At 39.1% G+C, this 24,603-nt stretch overlaps 3 protein-coding genes and 2 long non-coding RNA genes across 6 annotated transcripts; 3 read left to right on the top strand and 2 right to left on the bottom strand.

Moving 5' to 3' along the window:
* The first annotated feature begins 1,318 nt into the window (after window positions 1-1,318).
* Window positions 1,319-23,875, top strand: LOC117340301. Its single transcript, XM_033902068.1, has 5 exons — window positions 1,319-1,403; window positions 7,593-7,696; window positions 15,345-18,877; window positions 19,835-19,954; window positions 23,115-23,875. The coding sequence occupies exons 3-5, from the start codon at window positions 16,718-16,720 to the stop codon at window positions 23,556-23,558; spliced, it is 2,724 nt and encodes a 907-aa protein (XP_033757959.1). The 5' UTR covers window positions 1,319-1,403; window positions 7,593-7,696; window positions 15,345-16,717; the 3' UTR covers window positions 23,559-23,875.
* LOC117340302 lies at window positions 2,914-6,472 on the bottom strand. Of its 2 annotated transcripts, XR_004535423.1 has the most exons (5): window positions 6,428-6,472; window positions 5,364-5,481; window positions 4,402-4,460; window positions 3,827-4,036; window positions 2,914-3,527 (listed from the first exon to the last, which is right to left on the bottom strand). It is a non-coding gene; the product is annotated as an uncharacterized LOC117340302 (long non-coding RNA). The 2 variants fall into 2 exon arrangements; XR_004535422.1 differs by lacking the exon at window positions 2,914-3,527 and having other exon boundaries at window positions 3,650-4,036.
* Window positions 5,786-6,099, bottom strand: LOC117340304. The gene is made up of 3 exons (XR_004535424.1): window positions 6,025-6,099; window positions 5,932-5,964; window positions 5,786-5,812 (listed from the first exon to the last, which is right to left on the bottom strand). It is a non-coding gene; the product is annotated as an uncharacterized LOC117340304 (long non-coding RNA).
* Window positions 6,534-7,622, top strand: LOC117340763 (translation initiation factor IF-2-like). The gene is made up of 3 exons (XM_033902525.1): window positions 6,534-6,562; window positions 6,595-7,204; window positions 7,593-7,622. Exons 1-3 carry the CDS (start codon window positions 6,534-6,536, stop codon window positions 7,620-7,622), a joined length of 669 nt encoding a protein of 222 aa, XP_033758416.1.
* Window positions 10,897-12,237, top strand: LOC117340762 (zinc finger protein 567-like). The gene has a single exon (XM_033902524.1). The coding sequence runs from the start codon at window positions 10,897-10,899 to the stop codon at window positions 12,235-12,237; it is 1,341 nt and encodes a 446-aa protein (XP_033758415.1).
* Window positions 23,876-24,603: the final 728 nt, after the last annotated feature.

Raw genomic sequence — 24,603 nt, 5'->3', positions numbered from 1 at the left:
ACTACAGATCTTATATAACCGACATCTCACTATAGATCTTATATAACCAGCATCTCACCACAGATCTTAAATTACCGACATCTCACTACAGATCTTAAATAACCGACATCTCACTACACATCTTAAATAACTGACATCTCACTACAGATCTTATATAACCGACATCTCACTACAGATCTTATATAACCGACATCTCACTACAGATCTTAAATAACCGACATCTCACTACAGATCTTAAATAATCAACATCTCACTACAGATCTTAAATAACCGACATCTCACTACAGATCTTATATAACCGACATCTAACTACAGATCTTAAATAACCGACATCTCACTACAGATCTTAAATAACCGACATCTCACTACAGATCTTAAATAACCGACTTCTCACTACAGATCTTAAATAACCGACATCTCACTACAGATCTTAAATAACCGACATCTCACTACAGATCTTAAATAACCGACATCTCACTACAGATCTTAAATAACCAACATCTCACTACAGATCTTATATAACCGACATCTCACTACAGATCTTATATAACCGACATCTCACTACAGATCTTATATAACCGACATATCACTACAGATCTTATATAACCGGCATCTCACTACAGATCTTATATAACCGACATCTCACTACAGATCTTAAATAACCGACATCTCACTACAGATCTTATATAACCGACATCTCACTACAGATCTTAAAAAAACCGACATTTCACTACAGATCTTATATAACCGACATCTCACTACATATCTTATATAACCGACATCTAACTACAGATCTTATATAACCGACATCTCACTACAGATCTTAAATAACCGACATTTCACTCTTAAATAACCGACATCTCACTCTTAAATAACCGACATGCCACAACAGATCTTAAATTACCAACGTCTCACTAAATGTCTAAAATTAACGACATTTCACTACAAATATCAATTTCGGACATCAATTATCATTTCGGAAGAGATTTTGGATAATATATATACATGACATTGCATGCTGTACGACAATATAATTTATACAAGATGGACTAGGGGAGAAAACTCCTGGTATCAAACAAAGAAAGTGACTCAGGAATATATTAAATGCTAATTTTAATTTTATAAACCTCTTTCATACAAAGAAATAATACACATTTTAATTGAGACATGTATTTGTTTCATTAGGTACAAGGATTATAGTGCGTGTGGAGTTTTACAAATAACCTCACTTCATCGTTGACACTAAGATGGACGTTAACAAGGGGTCAGTTTTATCCGGATTTTTTTAATAATACTTCCGGTTTTATTTATTAGAAAGCTCTGTTCTGCTTCCGGTTTGAAATCATTTGTGAGAGATTTTGTGAAAATCAAAGCATCATTTTTGGGTGCTTTTAAGTACACAGGTTTGTTTTTTGCCTTTTCATACGATGTTTCATGTCCTATATTACAGAGTTATCTAAATTGAAATGCATTATTGTATAAAGCATTCCGAAATGTTTGCTCTCAGCATCATCAACCGGCCGAATACAGGAGAACAGATTTATCGGAGAAGAGGAAAACGGCGGGAGCAGATAGAATCAACCAGTAGATTTTAGATAATTTTAAAATTATTTCTTGTTGTTTTAACCACAATATCTTGGTTTACGTTACAATTATTATTTTCCCAAGCCTTAACTTAAGCTCACACTTCGTCCAAAATCTGACATGGTATTTAGAAACAGTCAGGTTGCAAAGTCAGTCGCGAGGTAGACTCAATTTTGCGAGACATCTTTGCATTTTACAATCAAGTACGCCCTATATAAAACATCAAAATTTCGGGTTTTTGTATATTTGATTGGAAACCCGACAGAATCACAGTCTTCTTATATTGTTGAAAGCTTTAGCTTGTTTGATGACACTTGTTTGTCATTTCTCCATGTATGTTCACATACCGGTTGCACATTGATTACTTGTTTTTCTATAATAATAATCCTGGTTGTGAATATCTTAATGTTGATTATATACACACAAATTGTTCCTTCTAGTATTATGTACAGCTCAAAAATAACAGTAGCTCAAAACTGGATAAAAAAGGAAGGGACAATTACAATTATTATTTTCCATATATATTTGTTCATATATCAACCTCATTAGTGAATCGACACAGGAATAGATCAGTCACTGAAGAAATGATGGTTGGAATTTTTTGGGGTGGTCTTTCCAGAACTGATTAAGTCTATCTTTAAAGGTGTTGCTGGATGGAGCTGATAAAACGTCTTCTGGCAGATCTCGAGTTCCATATGGTTGAATGACATGGTTACTGACAAAATTGCCTGTTTGTTGTGTCCAAAAATAGTGTTTGAACAATTTTAGAGAGTGCCCACTGGTTGATCTATATTCACTTGCATCAAAGAATTTGTTTTTGTCCATGTTATCCAATTGGTTGATAATTGTGTATACTTGAAGCATATATTGGCCCTTTCTCTGCAGTATTCCAAGGTGGCCTGGGCAAGCCAAGCATTTTTAGCCTTTCTGAATATGTCTTGTCCAATAATGTAGGAACACGCTTTGTAGCTCTTCGTTGTACCCTTTCAATAAGAATTTTGTCCTTGACATATATATAATGTAGACCATATGACAGATGCATATTCCAGGTGTGGTGGTATTAGAGCTATATATATAGAGTGGTGAAGATTGTTGGGCTCATTATAAACAACTTTCTTTTTTAAACTGTTTTCGTTTTTGCATCACTTCTTAATTGGTTTTTACATCTTCAAACAAACAACAATCTCGGACTATCCAAAATCGGTGAATTCAACAAAAACCAAACCAGTTCAAGCAAAAATTGTTTATAATGATATAAGCTAAAGAGTTTAATGAAACATGCCAAAAATCAGAAATTTCCTAATCAGATAAGGCCGAATAATACAATTTTCGCAGGCATGCTAGAAAAAACAAAAATAGGTTCATAAATAGTTTTTACAAAGGGTATATAGACATTTGACAGAGTCATAGATTTAATAGTCCCTCCTTGAAAATAGCTATAGGCAAAAAAGATTTAAGGGTAGTCACAAAATAAGTGTCGCAATTTATTAGACGTCTCTTTCCCGATCATTGTCCTCCTCCAGATTGACTATGAGACACATCACTTTGGGTATGGTTTTAGTCACCCTGTATATCCCATTTCGATAAATTCTATGCATTTCATCATCCTAGTTGTTTAAAAATACAATGAATCAATATTCAGAGGGATGATTTATGAAACTGTTGGTTTATAATGCTGTTGTAGCAAAAGCAGAAGAATGCAACAACACAGACCGGGACTTGTACCCAGGACCTCCCAACTCTAGATAGACATAAACCATTACAACCACAAACCGGGACTTGTACCCAGGACCTCCAACCACAGACCAGGACTTTACCCAGGACCTCCCAACTCTAGATATACATAAACCATTACAACCACAGACCAGGACTTGTACCCAGGACCTCCCAACTCTAGATATACATAAACCATTACAACCACAGACCAGGACTTTACCCAGGACCTCCAACCACAGACCGGGACTTTACCCAGGACCTCCCAACTCTAGATATACATAAACCATTACAACCACAGACCAGGACTTTACCCAGGACCTCCCAACTCTAGATATACATAAACCATTACAACCAGACCGGGACTTTACCCAGGACCTCCCAACTCTAGATAGACGTAAACCATTACAACCACAGACCGGGACTTGTACCCAGGACCTCCAACTCTAGATAGACGTAAACCATTACAACCACAGACCAGGACTTGTACCCGGGACCTCCAACCACAGACCAGGACTTTACCCAGGACCTCCCAACTCTAGATAGACGTAAACCATTACAACCACAGACCGGGACTTTACCCAGGACCTCCAACTCTAGATAGACGTAAACCATTACAACCACAGACCTGGACTTGTACCCAGGACCTCCAACCACAGACCAGGACTTGTACCCAGGACCTCCCAACTCTAGATAGACATAAACGATTACAACCATAGACCGGGACTTTACCCAGGACCTCCAACCACAGACCGGGACTGGTACCCAGGACCTCCCAACTCTAGATAGACATAAACGATTACAACCACAGACCGGGACTTGTACCCAGGACCTCCAACCACAGACCGGGACTGGTACCCAGGACCTCCCAACTCTAGATAGTCATAAACGATTACAACCACAGACCGGGACTTGTACCCAGGACCTCCCAACTCTAGATAGACATAAACCATTACAACCACAGACCAGGACTTGTACCCAGGACCTCCCAACTCTAGATAGACATAAACCATTACAACCACAGACCAGGACTTGTACCCAGGACCTCCCAACTCTAGATAGACATAAACCATTACAACCACAGACCAGGACTTTACCCAGGACCTCCCAACTCTAGATATACATAAACCATTACAACCACAGACCAGGACTTTACCCAGGACCTCCAACCACAGACCAGGACTTTACCCAGGACCTCCCAACTCTAGATAGACATAAACGATTACAACCATAGACGGGGACTTGTACCCAGGACCTCCCAACTCTAGATATACATAAACCATTACAACCAGACCGGGACTTTACCCAGGACCTCCCAACTCTAGATATACATAAACCATTACAACCAGACCGGGACTTTACCCAGGACCTCCCAACTCTAGATAGACATAAACGATTACAACCAGACCGGGACTTTACCCAGGACCTCCCAACTCTAGATAGACATAAACGATTACAACCAGACCGGGACTTGTACCCAGGAACTCCAACCACAGACCGGGACTTGTACCCAGGACCTCCCAACTCTAGATAGACGTAAACCATTACAACCATAGACCGGGACTTGTATCCGGGACCTCCCAACTCTAGATAGACATAAACGATTACAACCATAGATGGGGACTTTACCCAGGACCTCCAACCACAGACCGGGACTTGTACCCAGGACCTCTCAACTCTAGATAGACATAAACGATTACAACCACAGACGGGGACTTGTACCCAGGACCTCCCAACTCTAGATAGACATAAACGATTACAACCATAGACCGGGACTTTACCCAGGACCTCCAACCACAGACCGGGACTGGTACCCAGGACCTCCCAACTCTAGATAGACATAAACGATTACAACCACAGACCGGGACTTGTACCCAGGACCTCCAACCACAGACCGGGACTGGTACCCAGGACCTCCCAACTCTAGATAGTCATAAACGATTACAACCACAGACCGGGACTTGTACCCAGGACCTCCCAACTCTAGATAGACATAAACCATTACAACCACAGACCAGGACTTGTACCCAGGACCTCCAACCACAGACCAGGACTTTACCCAGGACCTCCCAACTCTAGATATACATAAACCATTACAACCACAGACCGGGACTTTACCCAGGACCTCCCAACTCTAGATATACATAAACCATTACAACCACAGACCAGGACTTTACCCAGGACCTCCAACCACAGACCAGGACTTTACCCAGGACCTCCCAACTCTAGATATACATAAACCATTACAACCACAGACCGGGACTTTACCCAGGACCTCCCAACTCTAGATATACATAAACCATTACAACCACAGACGGGGACTTGTACCCAGGACCTCCAACCACAGACCAGGACTTTACCCAGGACCTCCCAACTCTAGATAGACATAAACGATTACAACCAGACCGGGACTTTACCCAGGACCTCCCAACTCTAGATAGACATAAACGATTACAACCAGACCGGGACTTGTACCCAGGAACTCCAACCACAGACCGGGACTTGTACCCAGGACCTCCCAACTCTAGATAGACGTAAACCATTACAACCATAGACCGGGACTTGTATCCGGGACCTCCCAACTCTAGATAGACATAAACGATTACAACCATAGATGGGGACTTTACCCAGGACCTCCAACCACAGACCGGGACTTGTACCCAGGACCTCTCAACTCTAGATAGACATAAACGATTACAACCACAGACGGGGACTTGTACCCAGGACCTCCCAACTCTAGATATACATAAACCATTACAACCACAGACCGGGACTTGTACCCAGGACCTCCAACCACAGACCAGGACTTGTACCCAGGACCTCTCAACTCTAGATAGACATAAACCATTACAACCACAGACCGGGACTTTACCCAGGACCTCCCAACTCTAGATATACATAAACCATTACAACCACAGACGGGGACTTGTACCCAGGACCTCCAACCACAGACCGGGACTTGTACCCAGGACCTCCAACCACAGACCGGGACTTGTACCCAGGACCTCCAACCACAGACCGATGACTTGTACCCAGGACCTCCCAACTCTAGATAGACATAAACCATTACAACCAGGCCGGGACTTGTACCCAGGACCTCCAACCACAGACCAGGACTTGTACCCAGGACCTCCCAACTCTAGATATACATAAACCATTACAACCACAGACCGGGACTTTACCCAGGACCTCCCAACTCTAGATAGACATAAACCATTACAACCACAGACCGGAACATGTATCCGGGACCTCCCAATTCCAGAAAGCTATAAAATTAAACCATTTCAGCTAAACCAGGACTTTAGGGCTCAAACTAAAGCTGACAAAGGTGGAGATCAAACCAAAACTGACAAAGGTGGAGATCAAACCAAAACTGACAAAGGTAGAGGTCAAACCAAAACTGACAAAGGTGGAGATCAAACCAAAACTGACAAAGGTAGAGGTCAAACCAAAACTGACAAAGGTGGAGATCAAACCAAAACTGACAAAGGTAGAGGTCAAACCAAAACTGACAAAGGTGGAGATCAAACCAAAACTGACAAAGGTAGAGGTCAAACCAAAACTGACAAAGGTAGAGGTCAAACCAAAACTGACAAAGGTAGAGGTCAAACCAAAACTGACAAAGGTAGAGGTCAAACCAAAACTGACAAAGGTAGAGGTCAAACCAAAACTGACAAAGGTAGAGATCAAACCAAAACTGACAAAGGTAGAAATCAAACCAAAACTGACAAAGGTAGAGGTCAAGCCAAAACTGACAGAGTCAAAGGTAGAGGTCAAACCAAAACTGACAAAGGTAGAAATCAAACCAAAACTGACCAAGGTAGAAATCAAACCAAAACTGACAAAGGTAGAAATCAAACCAAAACTGACAAAGGTAGAAATCAAACCAAAACTGACAGAGTCAAAGGTAGTGGTCAAACCAAAACTGCACACTTTGAATAGTCCACCGAAGTTATACCAGTATCTGTGCTCTAGTTCTCAGAGTCGATGCCAGGCCTCTTGCCTTTATTTGAGAAAATTTCACAATGACCAATGAATATAAATACTGGTAATTAGCACCTACAACAATTGGAGCTGACTTTACGAAGAGTTGAATTAGGGCGAAGGATAAAAAAGCATTGCCAATAAACCCAGCAAATATTGAATGGATCACAAAATGTTGTTGGAATTATGGCATGGACAAGATTTGGTAGATCTCTTGTCCTGCTTAAATTGTTTGAAGGACATCTATATAATGTAAAAAAAAAAACACCAAATGCCTATTGTTTATGAAAAATTTCAAATTTGTTTTTCAGATAAATATTGACACTCCTCGTTCAACCTGAATTGGCGAAGTGACTTCAAGTTTTGCCAGGAGCCAGCATTGAGATAAGGAAATTGATGTTTACTTGATAAAATGGTAAATATATACAGATTCTTAATAATTACATGTAAATTGGAGCTTCAGTTACTGATTTGTGTGGGAAAACCACATGGCTAGTTTTTACTTGGTGATAATGTTAGAAAGAGAGACTCGTGGGTTAGATTTTACAGAAAATGTGAGAAGAGAAACATGGGTTCTTAGTAGGATATACATATGGGATAGATTTTATTGAGAATTTTACAAGATTAGGTTATGAGAAGCGATATTTGTCGGGATAAGTGTGGTGATATACTTAGCTATAAAGGTTGACAGGGTATACGTATGAGAAGCGATATTTGTCAGGATAGTGTGGTAATATACTTAGCTATAAAGGTTGACAGAGGGTATACGTATGAGAAGCAATAAAGGTTGACAGGGTATACGTATGAGAAGCGATATTTGTCAGGATAAGTGTGATAATATAGTTAGCTATAAAGGTTGACAGAGGGTATACGTATGAGAAGCGATATTTGTCCGGATAAGTGTGATAATATAGTTAGCTATAATAGTTGACAGAGGGTATACGTATGAGAAGCGATATTTGTCAGGATAAGTGTGGTAATATAGTTAGCTATAAAGGTTGACAGAGGGTATATGTATGAGAAGCGATATTTGTCAGGATAAGTGTGGTAATATAGTTAGCTATAAAGGTTGACGAGAGGGTATAGCTATAAAGGTTGACAGAGGGTATATGTATATACGTATGAGAAGCGATATTTGTCAGGATAAGTGTGGTAATATAGTTAGCTATAAAGGTTGACAGAGGGTATATGTATATACGTATGAGAAGCGATATTTGTCAGGATAAGTGTGGTAATATAGTTAGCTATAAAGGTTGACAGAGGGTATGCGTATGAGAAGCGATATTTGTCAGGATAAGTGTGATAATATAGTTAGCTATAATAGGTTGACAGAGGGTATATGTATGAGAAGCGATATTTGTCAGGATAAGTGTGATAATATACTTAGCTATAAAGGTTGACAGAGGGTATATGTATGAGAAGCGATATTTGTCAGGATAAGTGTGGTGATATAGTTATATACTTAGCTATAAAGGTTTACAGCTGTACATGTTCTAATGAAGATAATAGGCACACAGGTATGGTCAGCTAATAAGTGTACAAAAGGAATATGAAACTAAGTTCTATTTATATTTAACTTTCATCATATTCTGAAATAAAAATAAAATTTAAACCTCACATTGATGTACAGGTCCCCCAGGAAGTATTATGCATGCTTTGTGTCTCTTCTGAAATCACAACAATTTACAAAGAAACCATTGTTTAGAATGATAGGTTGATAATTATAAAGAAGGCCACAGTCTTAACACATGATAGCTATACATGGATCGACCGGATCCATCAGGAAATTCACAGTACATTGTATAATGTATAGGATGCACCTTAGTTTTCATATTTTACATTTTTGTTTTTTCTTGGAAAATTTTGCTTGTTGTTTGGTTATATATGATCATTATTTCTTTGTACCCAAATTACCCATGAACCAATGCAACATTAGTATAGAAATAATCCAGTACTTCCACCGTGTTAGGTAAATTTTAGGTAAAGGTCTTTTGCTATCAAATCATCATTGAACCTTGTAATGCTTGGTGTCTGAATAAGTTTGTTATAACAAAGCTTGGTAGGTAATATGATTTGTTCATAATTGTTCATAAAAAAATTAATTATACAATATCCATCATGAATGTATTTATAAATCAATTGTTATAACAAAGCTTGGTAGGTAATATGATTTGTTCATAATTGTTCATAAAAAAATTAATTATACAATATTCATCATGAATGTATTTATAACTCAATTGTGCTACATCCATCTTGAATTCCAGAAGAAGCTGTTAATATGCTTCACAACCAATGAGTGTCTGCTGTCACCAGCTAGCTCAATATTAATGGTGATCAATTTCTTAAATATCTAAAAATTTAGTGATGAAATTTTTAATTGTTTTCCCAAGTGGTTTTAAGGTTTTTGCTTACATTTTGAGAATTGCATCTTATTTTATTATAATATAAACTCTAACCTAAAATTAATGTAGGTATGAAACCTCTGCGGGGATTGACCGAATTTGCCACCACGTCTTGGCCTGGTACCATATGCCTCGCATTTGGATATTGTGCAAGCTAATAAAGTCACGTCTGAAAAACAGAAAGGCTGACATCACTACGGACAAAACGGACCCAGACGAGGCCGACACCACTTCACACAGAACTGATCCAGGCGAGACCGTCATCACCACACACTAACGGACACTTTGATTCAACAGTTTTACACACCTGTTCAAGATCTTAACAGATAGAGAAGGAAAGAAATCCATTTTTATATGCAAATTAACTTCCTGAGTAAATATTCCATCAAATGTAGTTGTTAGGTGAGAACTACTGACTCCAAATATATTGAAATCTGATCTTGTTTGCTATACTCAAATTGTAATAAAACCAAAAAACTATAAAATAAATGATCAGTTTGACACAGGAGGAATAAAGTTAGGCAAATACAAAATATATTTGAATTAAATTTCATTAGTGAAAAATTAGAATATATTTGAATTAGATTTCATTAGTGAAAAATATATCTGCTCGCCCGCATGGTATTCTCTGATTTTAGTTATATTTAAGTCTTTGGGCTATTTTTTAATTCTTCATACATGATAAATTGGATGTAAGATGAATCAGTTGGAGATGTGCTTTTCTGGTTGAGTTTCAGTAGGTTACTGTCAATGGTCAAGGCTAAATCACTAGAATAAAGCATAAGACATCCATATATACTTATAGAGACTTGTGTGTATACGACAGTATTTAATGCTAAGATAGAGAGAGAAAACAAGGACAACTGAAGAAGGATAAGATAGAGAGAGAAAACAAGGACAACTGAAGAAAGATAAGATAGAGAGAAAAAACAAGGACAACTGAAGAAAGATAAGATAGAGAGAAAAAACAAGGACAACTGAAGAAGGACATTTTACAACAAAATAACTGAGGACAGTGGAAACCTTGGATGATATGGAAGGAAAGATGATGAAAGCAGACAGAAAAGTTTCCGGAAAAAATGAGAAAAATAAGGAAGTAATAGAGATAGGAGGTGATGAACGAGAGAAGTCAGCTACAAATAAACTCAGAAATTCTAACAAAACAAGAAAAACAAAAAGGGCTGAATTTAAAAAAACTTCAAAAAAACAAAAGATGGAGCAGAAAACTAGTAAATCAGTGAAGGAAAACCAGGAACAAACCTGCCACATCTGTTCAAAAGTCATTAAACGTAAAAGTAACTTTCTAATACATCTCAAGTCCCACGATCCAACATACAGCAAAGTCATAAAAAAGGACCATCTATGTCACATCTGTGGTAAAAAGCTCATTAGTATATCAGAACTTAACATACATGTTCGATCTCATTTCAACATGATAGCAGACTCCTGTGAAATTTGTGGAAAATCTTTTTTGAGACGATCCACATTAAACAGGCATATACGCACTGTACACAGTACAGAACGTACCTACAAATGTGAACTCTGCCCCAAGTCGTACACAGCGAAGTGTACTTTGATGAGACATCAGAGGTCACACAGTGATCCCTCAACACACTTTGAATGTTCTTTCTGCAATAAAAAGTTTGCACTCAAGGATGTACTTGCACAGCATGAAATGACTCATACCCCATTGTACGGGAAAAATTTTCATTGTACCATGTACATGTGTTCAGCTAAATTTGTCAGGCCATATCTTTTGAAGCAGCACATGAGAGTCCACACAAATGAGAAACCATATATCTGTGAGTGTGGAAAAGGCTTCAGTCAAAAAGGTAACCTCAGTGTCCATCAGAAAACTCACCAAGGCTTCAAGAAGTTTCAATGTACACAGTGTGACAGAGGGTTTAGCAGGGTTGAGTACCTACAGAGACATGAGAAAGAGCAACACTCCGAGGAACCCAAGCTCTTAAAGAGGAAAATCAAACTGAGTTCCAAAACTAAGAAATCAACATCTCTTGAACGCAAAACTAAGAAATCACCATCTCTTGAATGCAAAACTAAGAAAACACCATTTCTTGAACGCAAAACTAAGAAATCACCATCTCTTGATCCTGAAACCAAGGAATCGCCATCTCTTGATCCTGAAGCCATGAAATCGTCATCTCTTGATCCAGAAGCCAAGAAATCACCATCTCTTGATCCAGAAGCCAAGAAATCACCATCTCTTGATCCAGAAACTAAGAAATCGCCATCTCTTGATCCTGAGGCCAAGGAATCACCATCTCTTGATCTGAAAACTGAGATGTTTGAGTCAGGAGAATCCCCTTCTGTTAGCCAAGACAAGTCTGACGTTGAATCAAAAGAAATCGTTGTGGTTTTTGTTCATGAGGAACCTGCAAAGTGTGACATGTATGTTGAGCTAGACAATTTTGGTGAGGAGTGTAACAAAGATGAAACACGAAATGAGACTGAAAATGACAAAGGCATGACAACAGGGAGTACTGTCACTGAAGACCAAACCACAATTAACCAATGGATAACAGATATGAAATAATCTTTATACCTGATCAATACCACAAATTAACCCTTTACAGATTTGATGGTACTATCGCTTGAAATGACTTACTGAATTGTCAAACTTTTTTTTTTTCGTTTAACCTTTACCAAAACTTGTTCCTGTTATGTTATTTGAGGGCAGAAATACAAATCGTCCTTCAAAAAACCTTGATATTAATGATTGAACACTGAAATTTGTCTGAAGACAAACTTTCTTTAAGATAGACATTGTCAATTGTTATTACTTCCAGTTATGTGTTTCGAATCTTCATCAAATCAATTTTTTTTTTCTAGATTACATTTTTTATTTATACAATGAAGAATTAGCACAATGAACTTTTCTAAAAATAACGATAAACATTGGACAAAAGGCAGTCTTCTAAACAACTGTTTAAATAGTAGTGTTAGGGTGCTTAACTTCATCAACTTACAGGAAGAAAGAAATGACATTCTTATATACAAAATGACATCCATCTTTGCTAACTAAGAGTTTATTTTAGCTATCAAAGAGGATATTCATTTCTAAAGTTTAGCTTGTTTCAAAATGTATACCTGTAATCATTATCATGATGATAACTAGATATATCAATGTTTTTAAAATGACAGTCCATGGCTAGGTGAAGCATTCCTGTGCTGAGCTAGTTATATCTGGCTTTTCTTCAACAGAATCTTTATTTTGAAGTCCTGTTTGTAAAATGTCCTGGTACTGGTATAGGATTGGTATACGTACACATCAGTTTTATTGGAGGTGTACTGAGTTGGTATTTATCACTCTATGTACTTATATATATTTTATTAATTAGTCTAAATTTGATTTGTTTTTATGTAACAGCGAGATGCCATAAATTTAAGTATATATCAACTGTTAGTTAAAACAGTCTGAATTTAACGGAGGGATACACTATTAATGTATAAAACTGAACTTGTGATGAAATATGGAATTTCTGCTAAACCTAGGTCTCCTTATGGAAATATTTTATTGAAAGTCTTTGTGTAATGAATGTGCATCATAGACATAAGTAGATAATTTTGAAATGAATTGTTTATACATCAGTTTTGTACATATAATTCTTTTTTTTTTTAAGTTGACGTATCCCGTCATGTAAAATGTTCCTTGTTTAAGTTGACGTATCCCGTCATGTAAATTGTTCCTTTTTAGCTCAACTGCCCGAAGGCCCGTAGTGCGACTTCCGTCGTCCGTCCGGCCAGCCGGCCGTCCGGCGTCAACTTTTTCATTTAAACAACTTCTTCTTAATAACCAAGAGGCCCAGGGACTTGATATTGGGCCTGTAGCATGCTGGGGTGAAGGGCTACAAAGTCTGTTCAAATAAATTACCTTGACCTTCATTCAAGGTCACATGGGTCAAATAGGCTATAATCTTCAAACAACTTCTTCTCAATAACCAAGAGGCCCAGGGACTTGATATTGGGCCGGTAGCATGCTGGGGTGAAGGGCTACAAAGTTTGTTCAAATAAATGACCTTGACCTTCATTCAAGGTCACATGGGTCAAATAGGCTATAATCTTCAAACTACTTCTTCTCAATAACCAAGAGGCCCAGGGACTTGATATTGGGCCTGTAGCATGCTGGGGTGAAGGGCTACAAAGTTTGTTCAAATAAATGACCTTGACCTTCATTCAAGGTCACATGGGTCAAATAGGCTATAATCTTCAAACAACTTCTTCTCAATAACGAAGAGGCCCAAGGACTTGACATTGGGCCTGTAGCATGCTGAGGTGAAGGGCTACAAAGTTTGTTCAAATAAATGACCTTGACCTTCATTTAAGGTCACATGGGTCAAATAGGCTATAATCTTCAAACAACTTCTTCTCAATAACCAAGAGGCTCAGGGACTTGATATTGGGCCTGTCTATAGCATGTTGGGGTGTAGGGCTACCAAGTTTGTTCAAATGAATGACATTGACCTACATTCAAGGTCACAGGGGTGATGTATTTTTAAATCTTGCGATAGCCAAGAGTCACCAAGACCCAGTATTAGGCCAATAGTATGCTGGAATGAAGGACTAGAAAATTTATTGACATGAATAAACCTAGCTTACTCTGATATTTGAATAAATTTGTTATCAGCATAGTATCTGTAGAAATGTCCTCAATCAACTGCAAATTTGCTGCAGAGCCAGGTGAGCGACACAGGCCCATTGGGCCTCTTGTTTAAGTTGACGTATCCCCTCATGTAAAATGTTCCTCTTTTTTTGTTGTTTCTAGATTATTGACTGTTTGTATCTTTAGTTTCTTGACCTCTTGACCTCTTGCATGTGATATCAATGTAAAGCTATTGTTTATGGTAACTGTTGTAGTTGTTTACAATGTTAAGATCAGTGATTATCAATCAAAATGTCATACATTTAGAGGGCTGACATGGTAAATACATTCTGCATCATTTGAAAAATTAAAAAAAGAAATTCTAATAGCAATTTCTTTGTACAAGGTTTAGTAGGGAGCAACACAGTTATTGGGAGATGGAGGCTTGTAACTGGAATTTGTCAGCTGTTTAAAAAGATGTTTGATAAAAAACGATAATCATTGATCCAAAAGATGCATGTTCATAAATATGAATGTTTGATCGGGATACCTAATGTCCTGACCGCGATGCCCGGAATCAGGCAGTCTGTGTAAGCCTTAATTCTTTAAAACTGATCATGACAAGAAGGTTCTTGTATCACAACATACATGTGTAGAGAGTCCTAACAGTGCACTCCATCAGAGATATTGCTCAGCATCATAATATCAGTTTAACCTTGGGTTGTTTTGTGGTTTTTTTTTTTTCTTTTTGTTAAATTTGTATTTTCTTTTTGTACTAGAATACTTCTTTTATATATTTACCTGCTGTTTTTTATTATTATTATTATTATATCTTTTATAAGAAGACAAAAGTTTGGATATTTTTCCCATGAAAATAGCTTTTCAACGACTCGTGTCAGGACTCTCTACTTCATTGTATAGTATTTTTATTCAGTGAAATCAACAGGAACTTAGGTTTTAATTTTTTTCATTCGTCATTCGTTTGATTACATTTTTCCTGATATTCTGTAAATATAAATAATCTGGTAATTAAAGTAATCATTTTTTATGTAATTTTACAGTTGAAGACATACATGGATCTTCAACCATAGTAGTTGTGACATCCGTGACTTTATCATAGAGTTTGGTGTTGGGACACCTAAGGACTAACCTCACTGAGATCTCAGACATGCAGTCCGGGGACGGACCATTCATGTCCCGAAGGAAATACCACCTGACATGGTTCTACGATTTTGATAGACTTCTAGACTTTGGTGTCAGTATGCAGCTAGCTGGATTTGGTATCTGTCATTAATTTGTTGTTACTGTGGGATGTAAACATGGATATTAATCAAACGTGACCACAGAGGGGAACACACAATCTGTAACGTCACACATTGTGACCAGCCTGGGGACCGGCCTGCAGTTAGCTTGGTCTGGATTCCGCTGAATATCCTGCATCTAGTTTTTGGAGCTGTTTGTTATTCCTGAATCATTTCAATGGATTATGATGACCTACTTTCTTCAATTCTCTTCATCTGTTTCTACGTCGTAGGATACTCCAACGATCTTCATGTTTTAAATCACCTTTTAGTCTCAGACTTAAAATCTTAGATATTTTAATGGTGTTTTTACCTGTTGATTATTAATGGATTTAGCCAAAAATTGTAAGTGTCTATTCTAAGCTTCAAGCATTAATTCTCTCATCTTGAACTGATTTTTCTACATCCTGTTTATAGACTTAATGTTGTGTCATTTTTTTTTTCATTTTTTTTTTTTTTTTAATCAAGAAAATTGAGATATTTAGCTGTTGATTACTTAAACGAACCATGAATATTTATAGGATATAATCATGACAAATTAAGCTTATAAATGGTATGAAATTAAGAATTTCTTGAAAAAATTAGAGGTTGTGATTAAATATATATTCATAATTGTACTTATTTTCTTTTTTTTTTAAAGCATAATTTTTGATTCTGCACTCCCAAAAATGTAAATTCATTTTTTTTTAATTTCTAAATAAGTTTAAAAATATAATTTATGTGAAAATATGATTAAATCAAATTGACACAACTCCCAAAAGGATTGCAGTTTAACTAAATAATCTGTTTATAAGTTAAATAGGGCATCATCAAAACATTTTGATGTAATTCATGTTCCATAAAGTTTGCTACCGAAATTTAATATTTCTTCAAACTCATTTCATATCGAGTTATCACCTTAATATTTATTGTTATTATTCTATAAAAGGTATGTTTTCATAAAAAGTTTACTCAACGTTGTGTCAAACAGATCTATACAAATTAGTAGAATCTCGAAACCATTCTCACTTATTGAAATTGCTGTTAATAATTGTTAAGAATTTTATCATAAAATGTCCTATGTTGGACACAGTAACAAACTGCTCAGATTTCAACTGTCTTGGAATATCACTGTCCTGTGTTAGTCCAAAGCCATGGATATACCAGAGAGTGTGTTGAATAGCTTGTCGGAGAAGTTTCTACCAGGCAGTGCAGGTATGAACTTTCCGTCAGCTGACAATCTGCCGTTGGGGTCCCCCATAGGATATACTTCTCAAGACAGATTAGGGGCCAGAGGAGGTACAAATTACTCTGATCCCCTGTCAGCCAGTTCAGGACCAGGTCTCGATTATTCTCTGCATGGCCGATTGGCCCAGAATTCTGCATCAAGTTATGTGGATCGTCAGGCATCCAGTGGAAACACAGACTTCTCATTGCCGGACAGATTACAGTCTGGGGCAGGGTCGAACTACATACCAGACCGCCTGACCCCGGGGGCTAGTGCCACCAGCTACAGTGTATCAGACAGACTCACCCCTGGGGCCAGTGCTACAAACTATTCTCTCTCTGAACGTCTCACACCTGGTAGTAGCTCCAATTACGCTTTACCTGAAAGGTTAACGGCTGGAGCTGGTACAAATTATAGCTTGTCTGAGAGGCTGACTCCGAGTGCAGCATCCAATTATGCCCTGTCAGACCGACTCACTCCAGGCTCTAGTTCAAATTATACACTGCAAGATCACGGACTACCGACCAATCCAGGGGTGGACTATACCTCACTTCGAGAGGGAATGCCAGCTAATCTAGCAGCGGACTTTGGAGATAGACCTTCAGCCGGTACTAATAACTATGCTTCCGCTTTGTCTGAAAGACATCCTAATACTACCAACAATACATTTGCTCACTCTGAAAGACTCACACCCAGTTCTAACTACCCAGACAATCTGGCCAGTGCGAACACAGACTTTTCTCTATCAGATCGACTAACACCATCAGAAAGTGCTAGCTACGCATTGTCACAGAGGATACAGAACCCAGTGTACTCTCAACAGGACCGAGTCCAGACCAGCTCAGCATCTTCTCACTATACCAACACGGCAGGTGGTCCAATGCCACCAAGTGCTCACAGTATTCAGCAGCCACCAACAGCCCACAGCGGCCACAGTGGTCCTCAGAACGCCCACAGTGGCATGAACTATAGTCTCCAGCGTGGGCTGCTGACAACCGCCAGCTCCACCTTTCCTACATCGGGTATACTGCCAAGCAGTGAGGGAGGCTCCTATCCCCAACACAAACAGCTGTCAACTACTTCCAGCTACTCCCGAGGACCCCCAGCAGACGGGGGTGCAAGCTATTCACTGTCTGAGAGTGCAGACCCAAGATTTCTTGGCTTACCCCCTGGAAGTAGACTGCCCCCTGGAGCAGGCTCATACACCAGCTCTGAGGGCACAATGGACGCAGGGAGTCCATCCTACCACTCATATTATCAACATCAGGGTAAAATGTCGCCAGTATTAAACCCAGAGTTTATGTACTCTCTTCATGGAAGATTTCCGATGACCTCGAGTCCATCAGCATACGGCCATCCAGATTCTCAGAGTGCTAACTCCTACTACTCACAACTAGATAAACTGCCAGGTCGTGGCAACCCTTACTACCCTATGATGGACCGCGGGGCTCAAGTAGCCAACAGCTACTACATGTCGCAACAGCGCCAACTACAATATGGCCAGTTCCCACCAGGAATGATGCCATATGGACAACAACAACCTTCAAATTATGATGAACTAGTAAAACATCAGCACCAGGGCTATGGCAAAAGTCCTGAAAAACGCAGCAAGGGTTACGGTAAACGTAAAATGAAAGAAGAGGACCCAGATGGGGACGATGATTATGATTACAGTCTGTGTAATCACTGGTACATGGTGTCAGAACATCGCACTGATGTGCCATTTGAGAACAATTTAACAAAATCAACGGAGAAATCTCTGGACGATTTGGAATCGAAGGATAGTGATGTGAACAGTGTAGCCATAAAGCAGGAACCAGAAACTAGAAGGCCAATTCTGACAATATTTAATTTTTCTGTCTTAGACGGTGAATATTCTCTATCGGACCAATATTTGATGCTAGAACAAAAGTTATGTAATCAACTTCGAGGGATCCAGTTTCAGAAGCCAGTGTCCCATATCTACAATCCACTGGTGTACGCGTTCGAGACTCATGCCGACTTTGTCAGGCGGTTCACCAACAAACAGAAACCTATACTGTTCCTAGGAATGAACCCAGGACCTTTTGGAATGTCTCAGAATGGAGTAAGTTTATGCACAGTCATCTGCATCTGGTTTGTATTACATAAAAAAATAGCCCATTCTTTAGTTCTATTTCATCAACAAGGTGTAACAATTGAAAAGTCGAAAGTGGAGGTGAGCTTTGATTCACTTTGAATTTCGATTCAATCTGACAAAAAGTTCTTAAAAAAAATAATGGACCATATTACCATGGTTTAGAATTCTTAAATATCAATGCATATTATCCTTTGGTCGTGTGACAATGGTCATGATTTAAAGATGAGAAAATATAAAACAAAAGTAGTTGAGCTAGCAGACTGCACACCAACTGTTGGATGGAAATGGGCTATCTGTCTTAGAGCAACTTCAAAACTTGACAATGTGATCAAACATGCATTAACATTTAAGAATTCTAAATCAAGATAAATCACTTAATTAAGTCAGATATTCAATTACTTATTCCAATCCATTTCCATCCATCGTCATCTGTCATTCATTAACATTTTCGACTTCTCAGTAACTCCCTAAACAGTTTAGATGAGAATTTGCAAGATTTCCATGGGTGGAAGGGACTTAAGGTGATTTATCCAAATTGTTCATTTAGTTTCTCTCTCTTCTCCACACTTCAGGTTTCAGGGGTTCTCCCTAGGGAGAGGATAATGCTTTACTACAACTTTTAAATGTAAATACATATAAATGATTCATGATTAAGACTCAGATGACTGTTAATTATAAGGCCCCATGGGCCTTTTGTTCACTTAACCCAATGCTTTATTGATTTCTTCAGATATTTAGATATTAGTTATGTATCAGTTGTTTCTGATTACCGACAAGTTTTCACGAATCTATCCCTAAATTACTGTGTATCTTTGATGTTTGTTCTCTAAGTTGGATAATCAGACTTCTTCAATTACATAATTCATCAGCTCTTTATAATGAAAAAATAATGTGAATTATTATAGGAATATTTCTGTTGACTAGGTACCATTTGGTGAGGTGGGAACAGTGCGTGACTGGCTTGGGATACAGGGTACAGTACACAAACCAGCACGTGAACACCCCAAACGACCTGTGATGGGACTAGCCTGCCATCGCTCAGAGGTCTGTATATCTCCAGCCCTGAAACATCATTAACCACTTAATCTGTTAATATCAAAATACAAATTAAAATTAATCTTAATGCATAATAATTATTTTGTTAGCCCTGATTCATCAGATGGTTAACTGTTCAGATCACCCTTCGTCTGTCATCACTCTGCTTCTGTCATCCGTGCTTAAACAATCCCTGTTGTCATTATTTCTAAGAAAGTCCTTGATGGATCATTCTCAAGTTTCATTGGTAGGTTCCCCTTGGTCACTTATTTTGTATGTTCCTTATTACACCTGATCGAAATACAACATGGCTAACAGGTGGCCATTTTGACATCTGAAGTTTGTTATCACTGTTTCTGGTAACTTGTTGTGCATGTTACATTTTCATTTTCAACATAGCCTCTGGAGTATCAAAGATGATGTACGCGGGGTTCAGAGTGTGAAAGTAAACGTAACCCTGGGGTATCCAGGATGATTCCTGGGTTACAGAATGTGAAAGGGAATGTAACCCTGGGGTATCGAGGATGATTCCTGGGGTACAGAGTGTGAAAGTGAATGTAACCCTGGGGTATCGGGGATGATTCCTGGGGTACAGAGTGTGAAAGTGAATGTAACCCTGGGGTATCGGGGATGATTCCTGGGGTACAGAGTGTGAAAGTGAATGTAACCCTGGGGTATCCAGGATGATTCCTGGGGTACAGAGTGTGAAAGTAAACGTAACCCTGGGGTATCGAGGATGATTCCTGGGGTACAGAGTGTGAAAGTGAATGTAACCCTGGGGTATCGAGGATGATTCCTGGGGTACAGAGTGTGAAAGTGAATGTAACCCTGGGGTATCGAGGATGATTCCTGGGGTACAGAGTGTGAAAGTGAATGTAACCCTGGGGTATCGAGGATGATTCCTGGGGTACAGAGTGTGAAAGTGAATGTAACCCTGGGGTATCCAGGATGATTCCTGGGGTACAGAGTGTGAAAGTGAATGTAACCCTGGGGTATCGAGGATGATTCCTGGGGTACAGAGTGTGAAAGTGAATGTAACCCTGGGGTATCCAGGATGATTCCTGGGTTACAGAGTGTGAATGTAACCCTGGGGTATCGAGGATGATTCCAGGGTTACAGAGTGTGAAAGTAAATGTAACCCTGGGGTATCGAGGATGATTCCTGGGTTACAGAGAGTGAAGTGAATGTAACCCTGGGGTATCGAGGATGATTCCTGGGTTACAGAGAGTGAAGTGAATGTAACCCTGGGGTATCGAGGATGATTCCTGGGTTACAGAGTGTGAAAGTAAACGTAACACTGGGGATATAAGATGATTCTGGGGTACATAGCATTTAACCATTTTAGGAGTTGGCTTCCTAATTGTCAGTATAATGTGATTAGGTAAAGTCTCCTGCTGGGTGTCTTCAGCGTAATGCTTTAGTGAGGTAGCATGATAAAGTTGGCATCAGTTTATGTTATTAGAAGGAAACAACCACAAACACATATATACCTCGGTCTCCCAAATACACACATACATTACATGTACCTCACACACATATAATGGAGGCCGTCCTTATACGACCATAGCTGTTAATAGGATGTTATGTACCTCACACGTCATGTAATGGGAGGCCATCCTTATACGACCATAGCTGTTGATAGGACGTTATGTACCTCACACACATGTAATGGAGGCCGTCCTTATACGACCATAGCTGTTGATAGGACGTTATGTACCTCACACGTCATGTAATGGGAGGCCATCCTTATACGACCATAGCTGTTGATAGGACGTTATGTACCTCACACACATGTAATGGAGGCCGTCCTTATATGACCATAGCTGTTGATAGGACGTTATGTACCTCACACACATGTAATGGAGGCCGTCCTTATACGACCATAGCTGTTAATAGGACGTTATGTACCTCACACACATGTAATGGAGGCCGTCCTTATACGACCATAGCTGTTGATAGGACGTTATGTACCTCACACACATGTAATGGGAGGCCATCCTTATACGACCATAGCTGTTGATAGGACGTTATGTACCTCACACACATGTAATGGAGGCCGTCCTTATATGACCATAGCTGTTAATAGGACGTTATGTACCTCACACGTCATGTAATGGGAGGCCATCCTTATACAACCATAGCTGTTAATAGGATGTTATGTACCTCACACACATGTAATGGAGGCCATCCTTATACGACCATAGCTGTTAATAGGATGTTATGTACCTCACACGTCATGTAATGGAGGCCGTCCTTACACGACCATAGCTGTTGATAGGACGTTATGTACCTCACACACATGTAATGGAGGCCGTCCTTATACGACCATAGCTGTTGATAGGACGTTATGTACCTCACACACATGTAATGGAGGCCGTCCTTATATGACCATAGCTGTTGATAGGACGTTATGTACCTCACACACATGTAATGGAGGCCGTCCTTATACGACCATAGCTGTTGATAGGACGTTATGTACCTCACACACATGTAATGGAGGCCGTCCTTATACGACCATAGCTGTTGATAGGACGTTATGTACCTCACACACATGTAATGGAGGCCGTCCTTACACGACCATAGCTGTTGATAGGACGTTATGTACCTCACACACATGTAATGGAGACCGTCCTTATACGACCATAGCTGTTGATAGGACGTTATGTACCTCACACACATGTAATGGAGGCCGTCCTTATACGACCATAGCTGTTGATAGGACGTTATGTACCTCACACACATGTAATGGAGACCGTCCTTATACGACCATAGCTGTTGATAGGACGTTATGTACCTCACACACATGTAATGGAGGCCGTCCTTATACGACCATAGCTGTTGATAGGACGTTATGTACCTCACACACATGTAATGGAGACCGTCCTTATACGACCATAGCTGTTGATAGGACGTTATGTACCTCACACACATATAATGGAGGCCGTCCTTATATGACCATAGCTGTTGATAGGACGTTATGTACCTCACACACATGTAATGGGAGGCCGTCCTTACACGACCATAGCTGTTGATAGGACGTTATGTACCTCACACACATGTAATGGAGGCCGTCCTTATACGACCATAGCTGTTGATAGGACGTTTACCAATACAAACCATTGTACAAAATGATAAATAACATACATTTTGTTGCACGTTGATGTTTCAGGTTAGCGGCTCAAGATTTTGGGGATTTTTCAAGAACTACTGCAAATCACCGGAGAACTTTTTCAGGAACTGCCTTATCCATAATATGTGTCCATTGGCGTTCATGGCACGATCAGGGCGTAACCTCACTCCTCCAGAACTTTTTGTTTGGGACCGAAACATGCTGACTCAGGCCTGTTCTGCCGCCCTGCTTGAACTCATAGATATGTTCAATATCCAGGTGATAGTTGCGATCGGCCGCTATGTCGAAGCACGGGCTCTACAGGCACTCAAGGAGGCCAACATCACAAATATCAAAGTTCACTGTCTGCAACATCCTAGTCCACTGAACCCGCAGGCAAACAAGGGCTGGGACAGTATCGCGATGAGGACTTTACAAGAGTTTGACCTCCTGCATTACATTGTCCCTGACCCACCATCTACCAACGAACATTCACAGGAATAATGTCTGATTCATAGGGGCTGGAAACAATTTGCTGAAAATGCGTCGTAAATATATATGGCAGTGTCAATTTGAAGAGAAAAATTGTATAATTTGGATGACAGTATGGGTGAAGACGGTTATAAATATATCACATTTTAGCTAGAACATGTATTTCGTCCATAAGATGAAAAAAAAAAATTCAAGGTGATTTTTTTTAAGTTAAATGTCTTTATACTTTTTATTGTGATCGAGTGTTTCTGTTCTTGTTTTACATGTTTGTATGTCAAAGTTTCCAAAGGAAAATGTGTTTTAATCATCATAAAGTATACCAGCTAAAACAAGTGCCTGTTGTGTTTCGCGTGATGGGAACTAATGACAGAAACATTGTTGTTTATAAATTATAGGATCTTCAAGGAATTGCACAATCAGCCAATCAGCTGCTGTTTTATCTGAACCGAGTCCCTAAAGAAAATGTGTTTCTGGGGTTTGTAGCTATTTTCTTGAGAAACCAACAGATGGAATAGGTTCTTCCTATACAAGAGAATAAGAGTAATGTTTTAAGACTTGAAAAACGAAATTTTACACTCATGCTGAAAATTAAATGACATAGGACTACAGGTGAAAAAAGATTGGAATTCGCCAGTCAGCGGAATCACCATCCACTGTAAACGTCAGGGTTACTGTCTTTCGAGTACCTGTGTGTTCTTACATACAGTGTGCCATTAAAACCATACAATTACAGCATTTATCAGGTAGCAAAAGCTTTCAAACTTTAATTTGTAAATTGCACATCATTTGACCTTCAAATGAGCGATTGAGGGGATGGAGTCACTAGTAACAACATAATAAAATTATCAGTTGGTGTTAACAAGTTTCATTTCATGTGAGATTTTATGGAACAAATTATAGAAGTCTTGATCTCTTGTAGCATTGTAAGCAAAACTTAAAACTTAGAGACCAGAATCATGAAATCCCATAAAAAATGCAAACTCTAAAGATAGGTTTTAACTTTGTTCCCTGTCGGTATACTATATCTCAAGCAGGAAGTGGAGATATCACATAACTT

The sequence above is a fragment of the Pecten maximus genome, chromosome 13 (assembly GCF_902652985.1).
Source record: "Pecten maximus chromosome 13, xPecMax1.1, whole genome shotgun sequence".
Taxonomy (NCBI): Eukaryota; Metazoa; Mollusca; class Bivalvia; order Pectinida; family Pectinidae; genus Pecten; species Pecten maximus.
The sequence above is the reverse complement of the archived record's forward strand: the minus strand, read 5'-3'. Positions and strand labels throughout refer to the sequence as shown.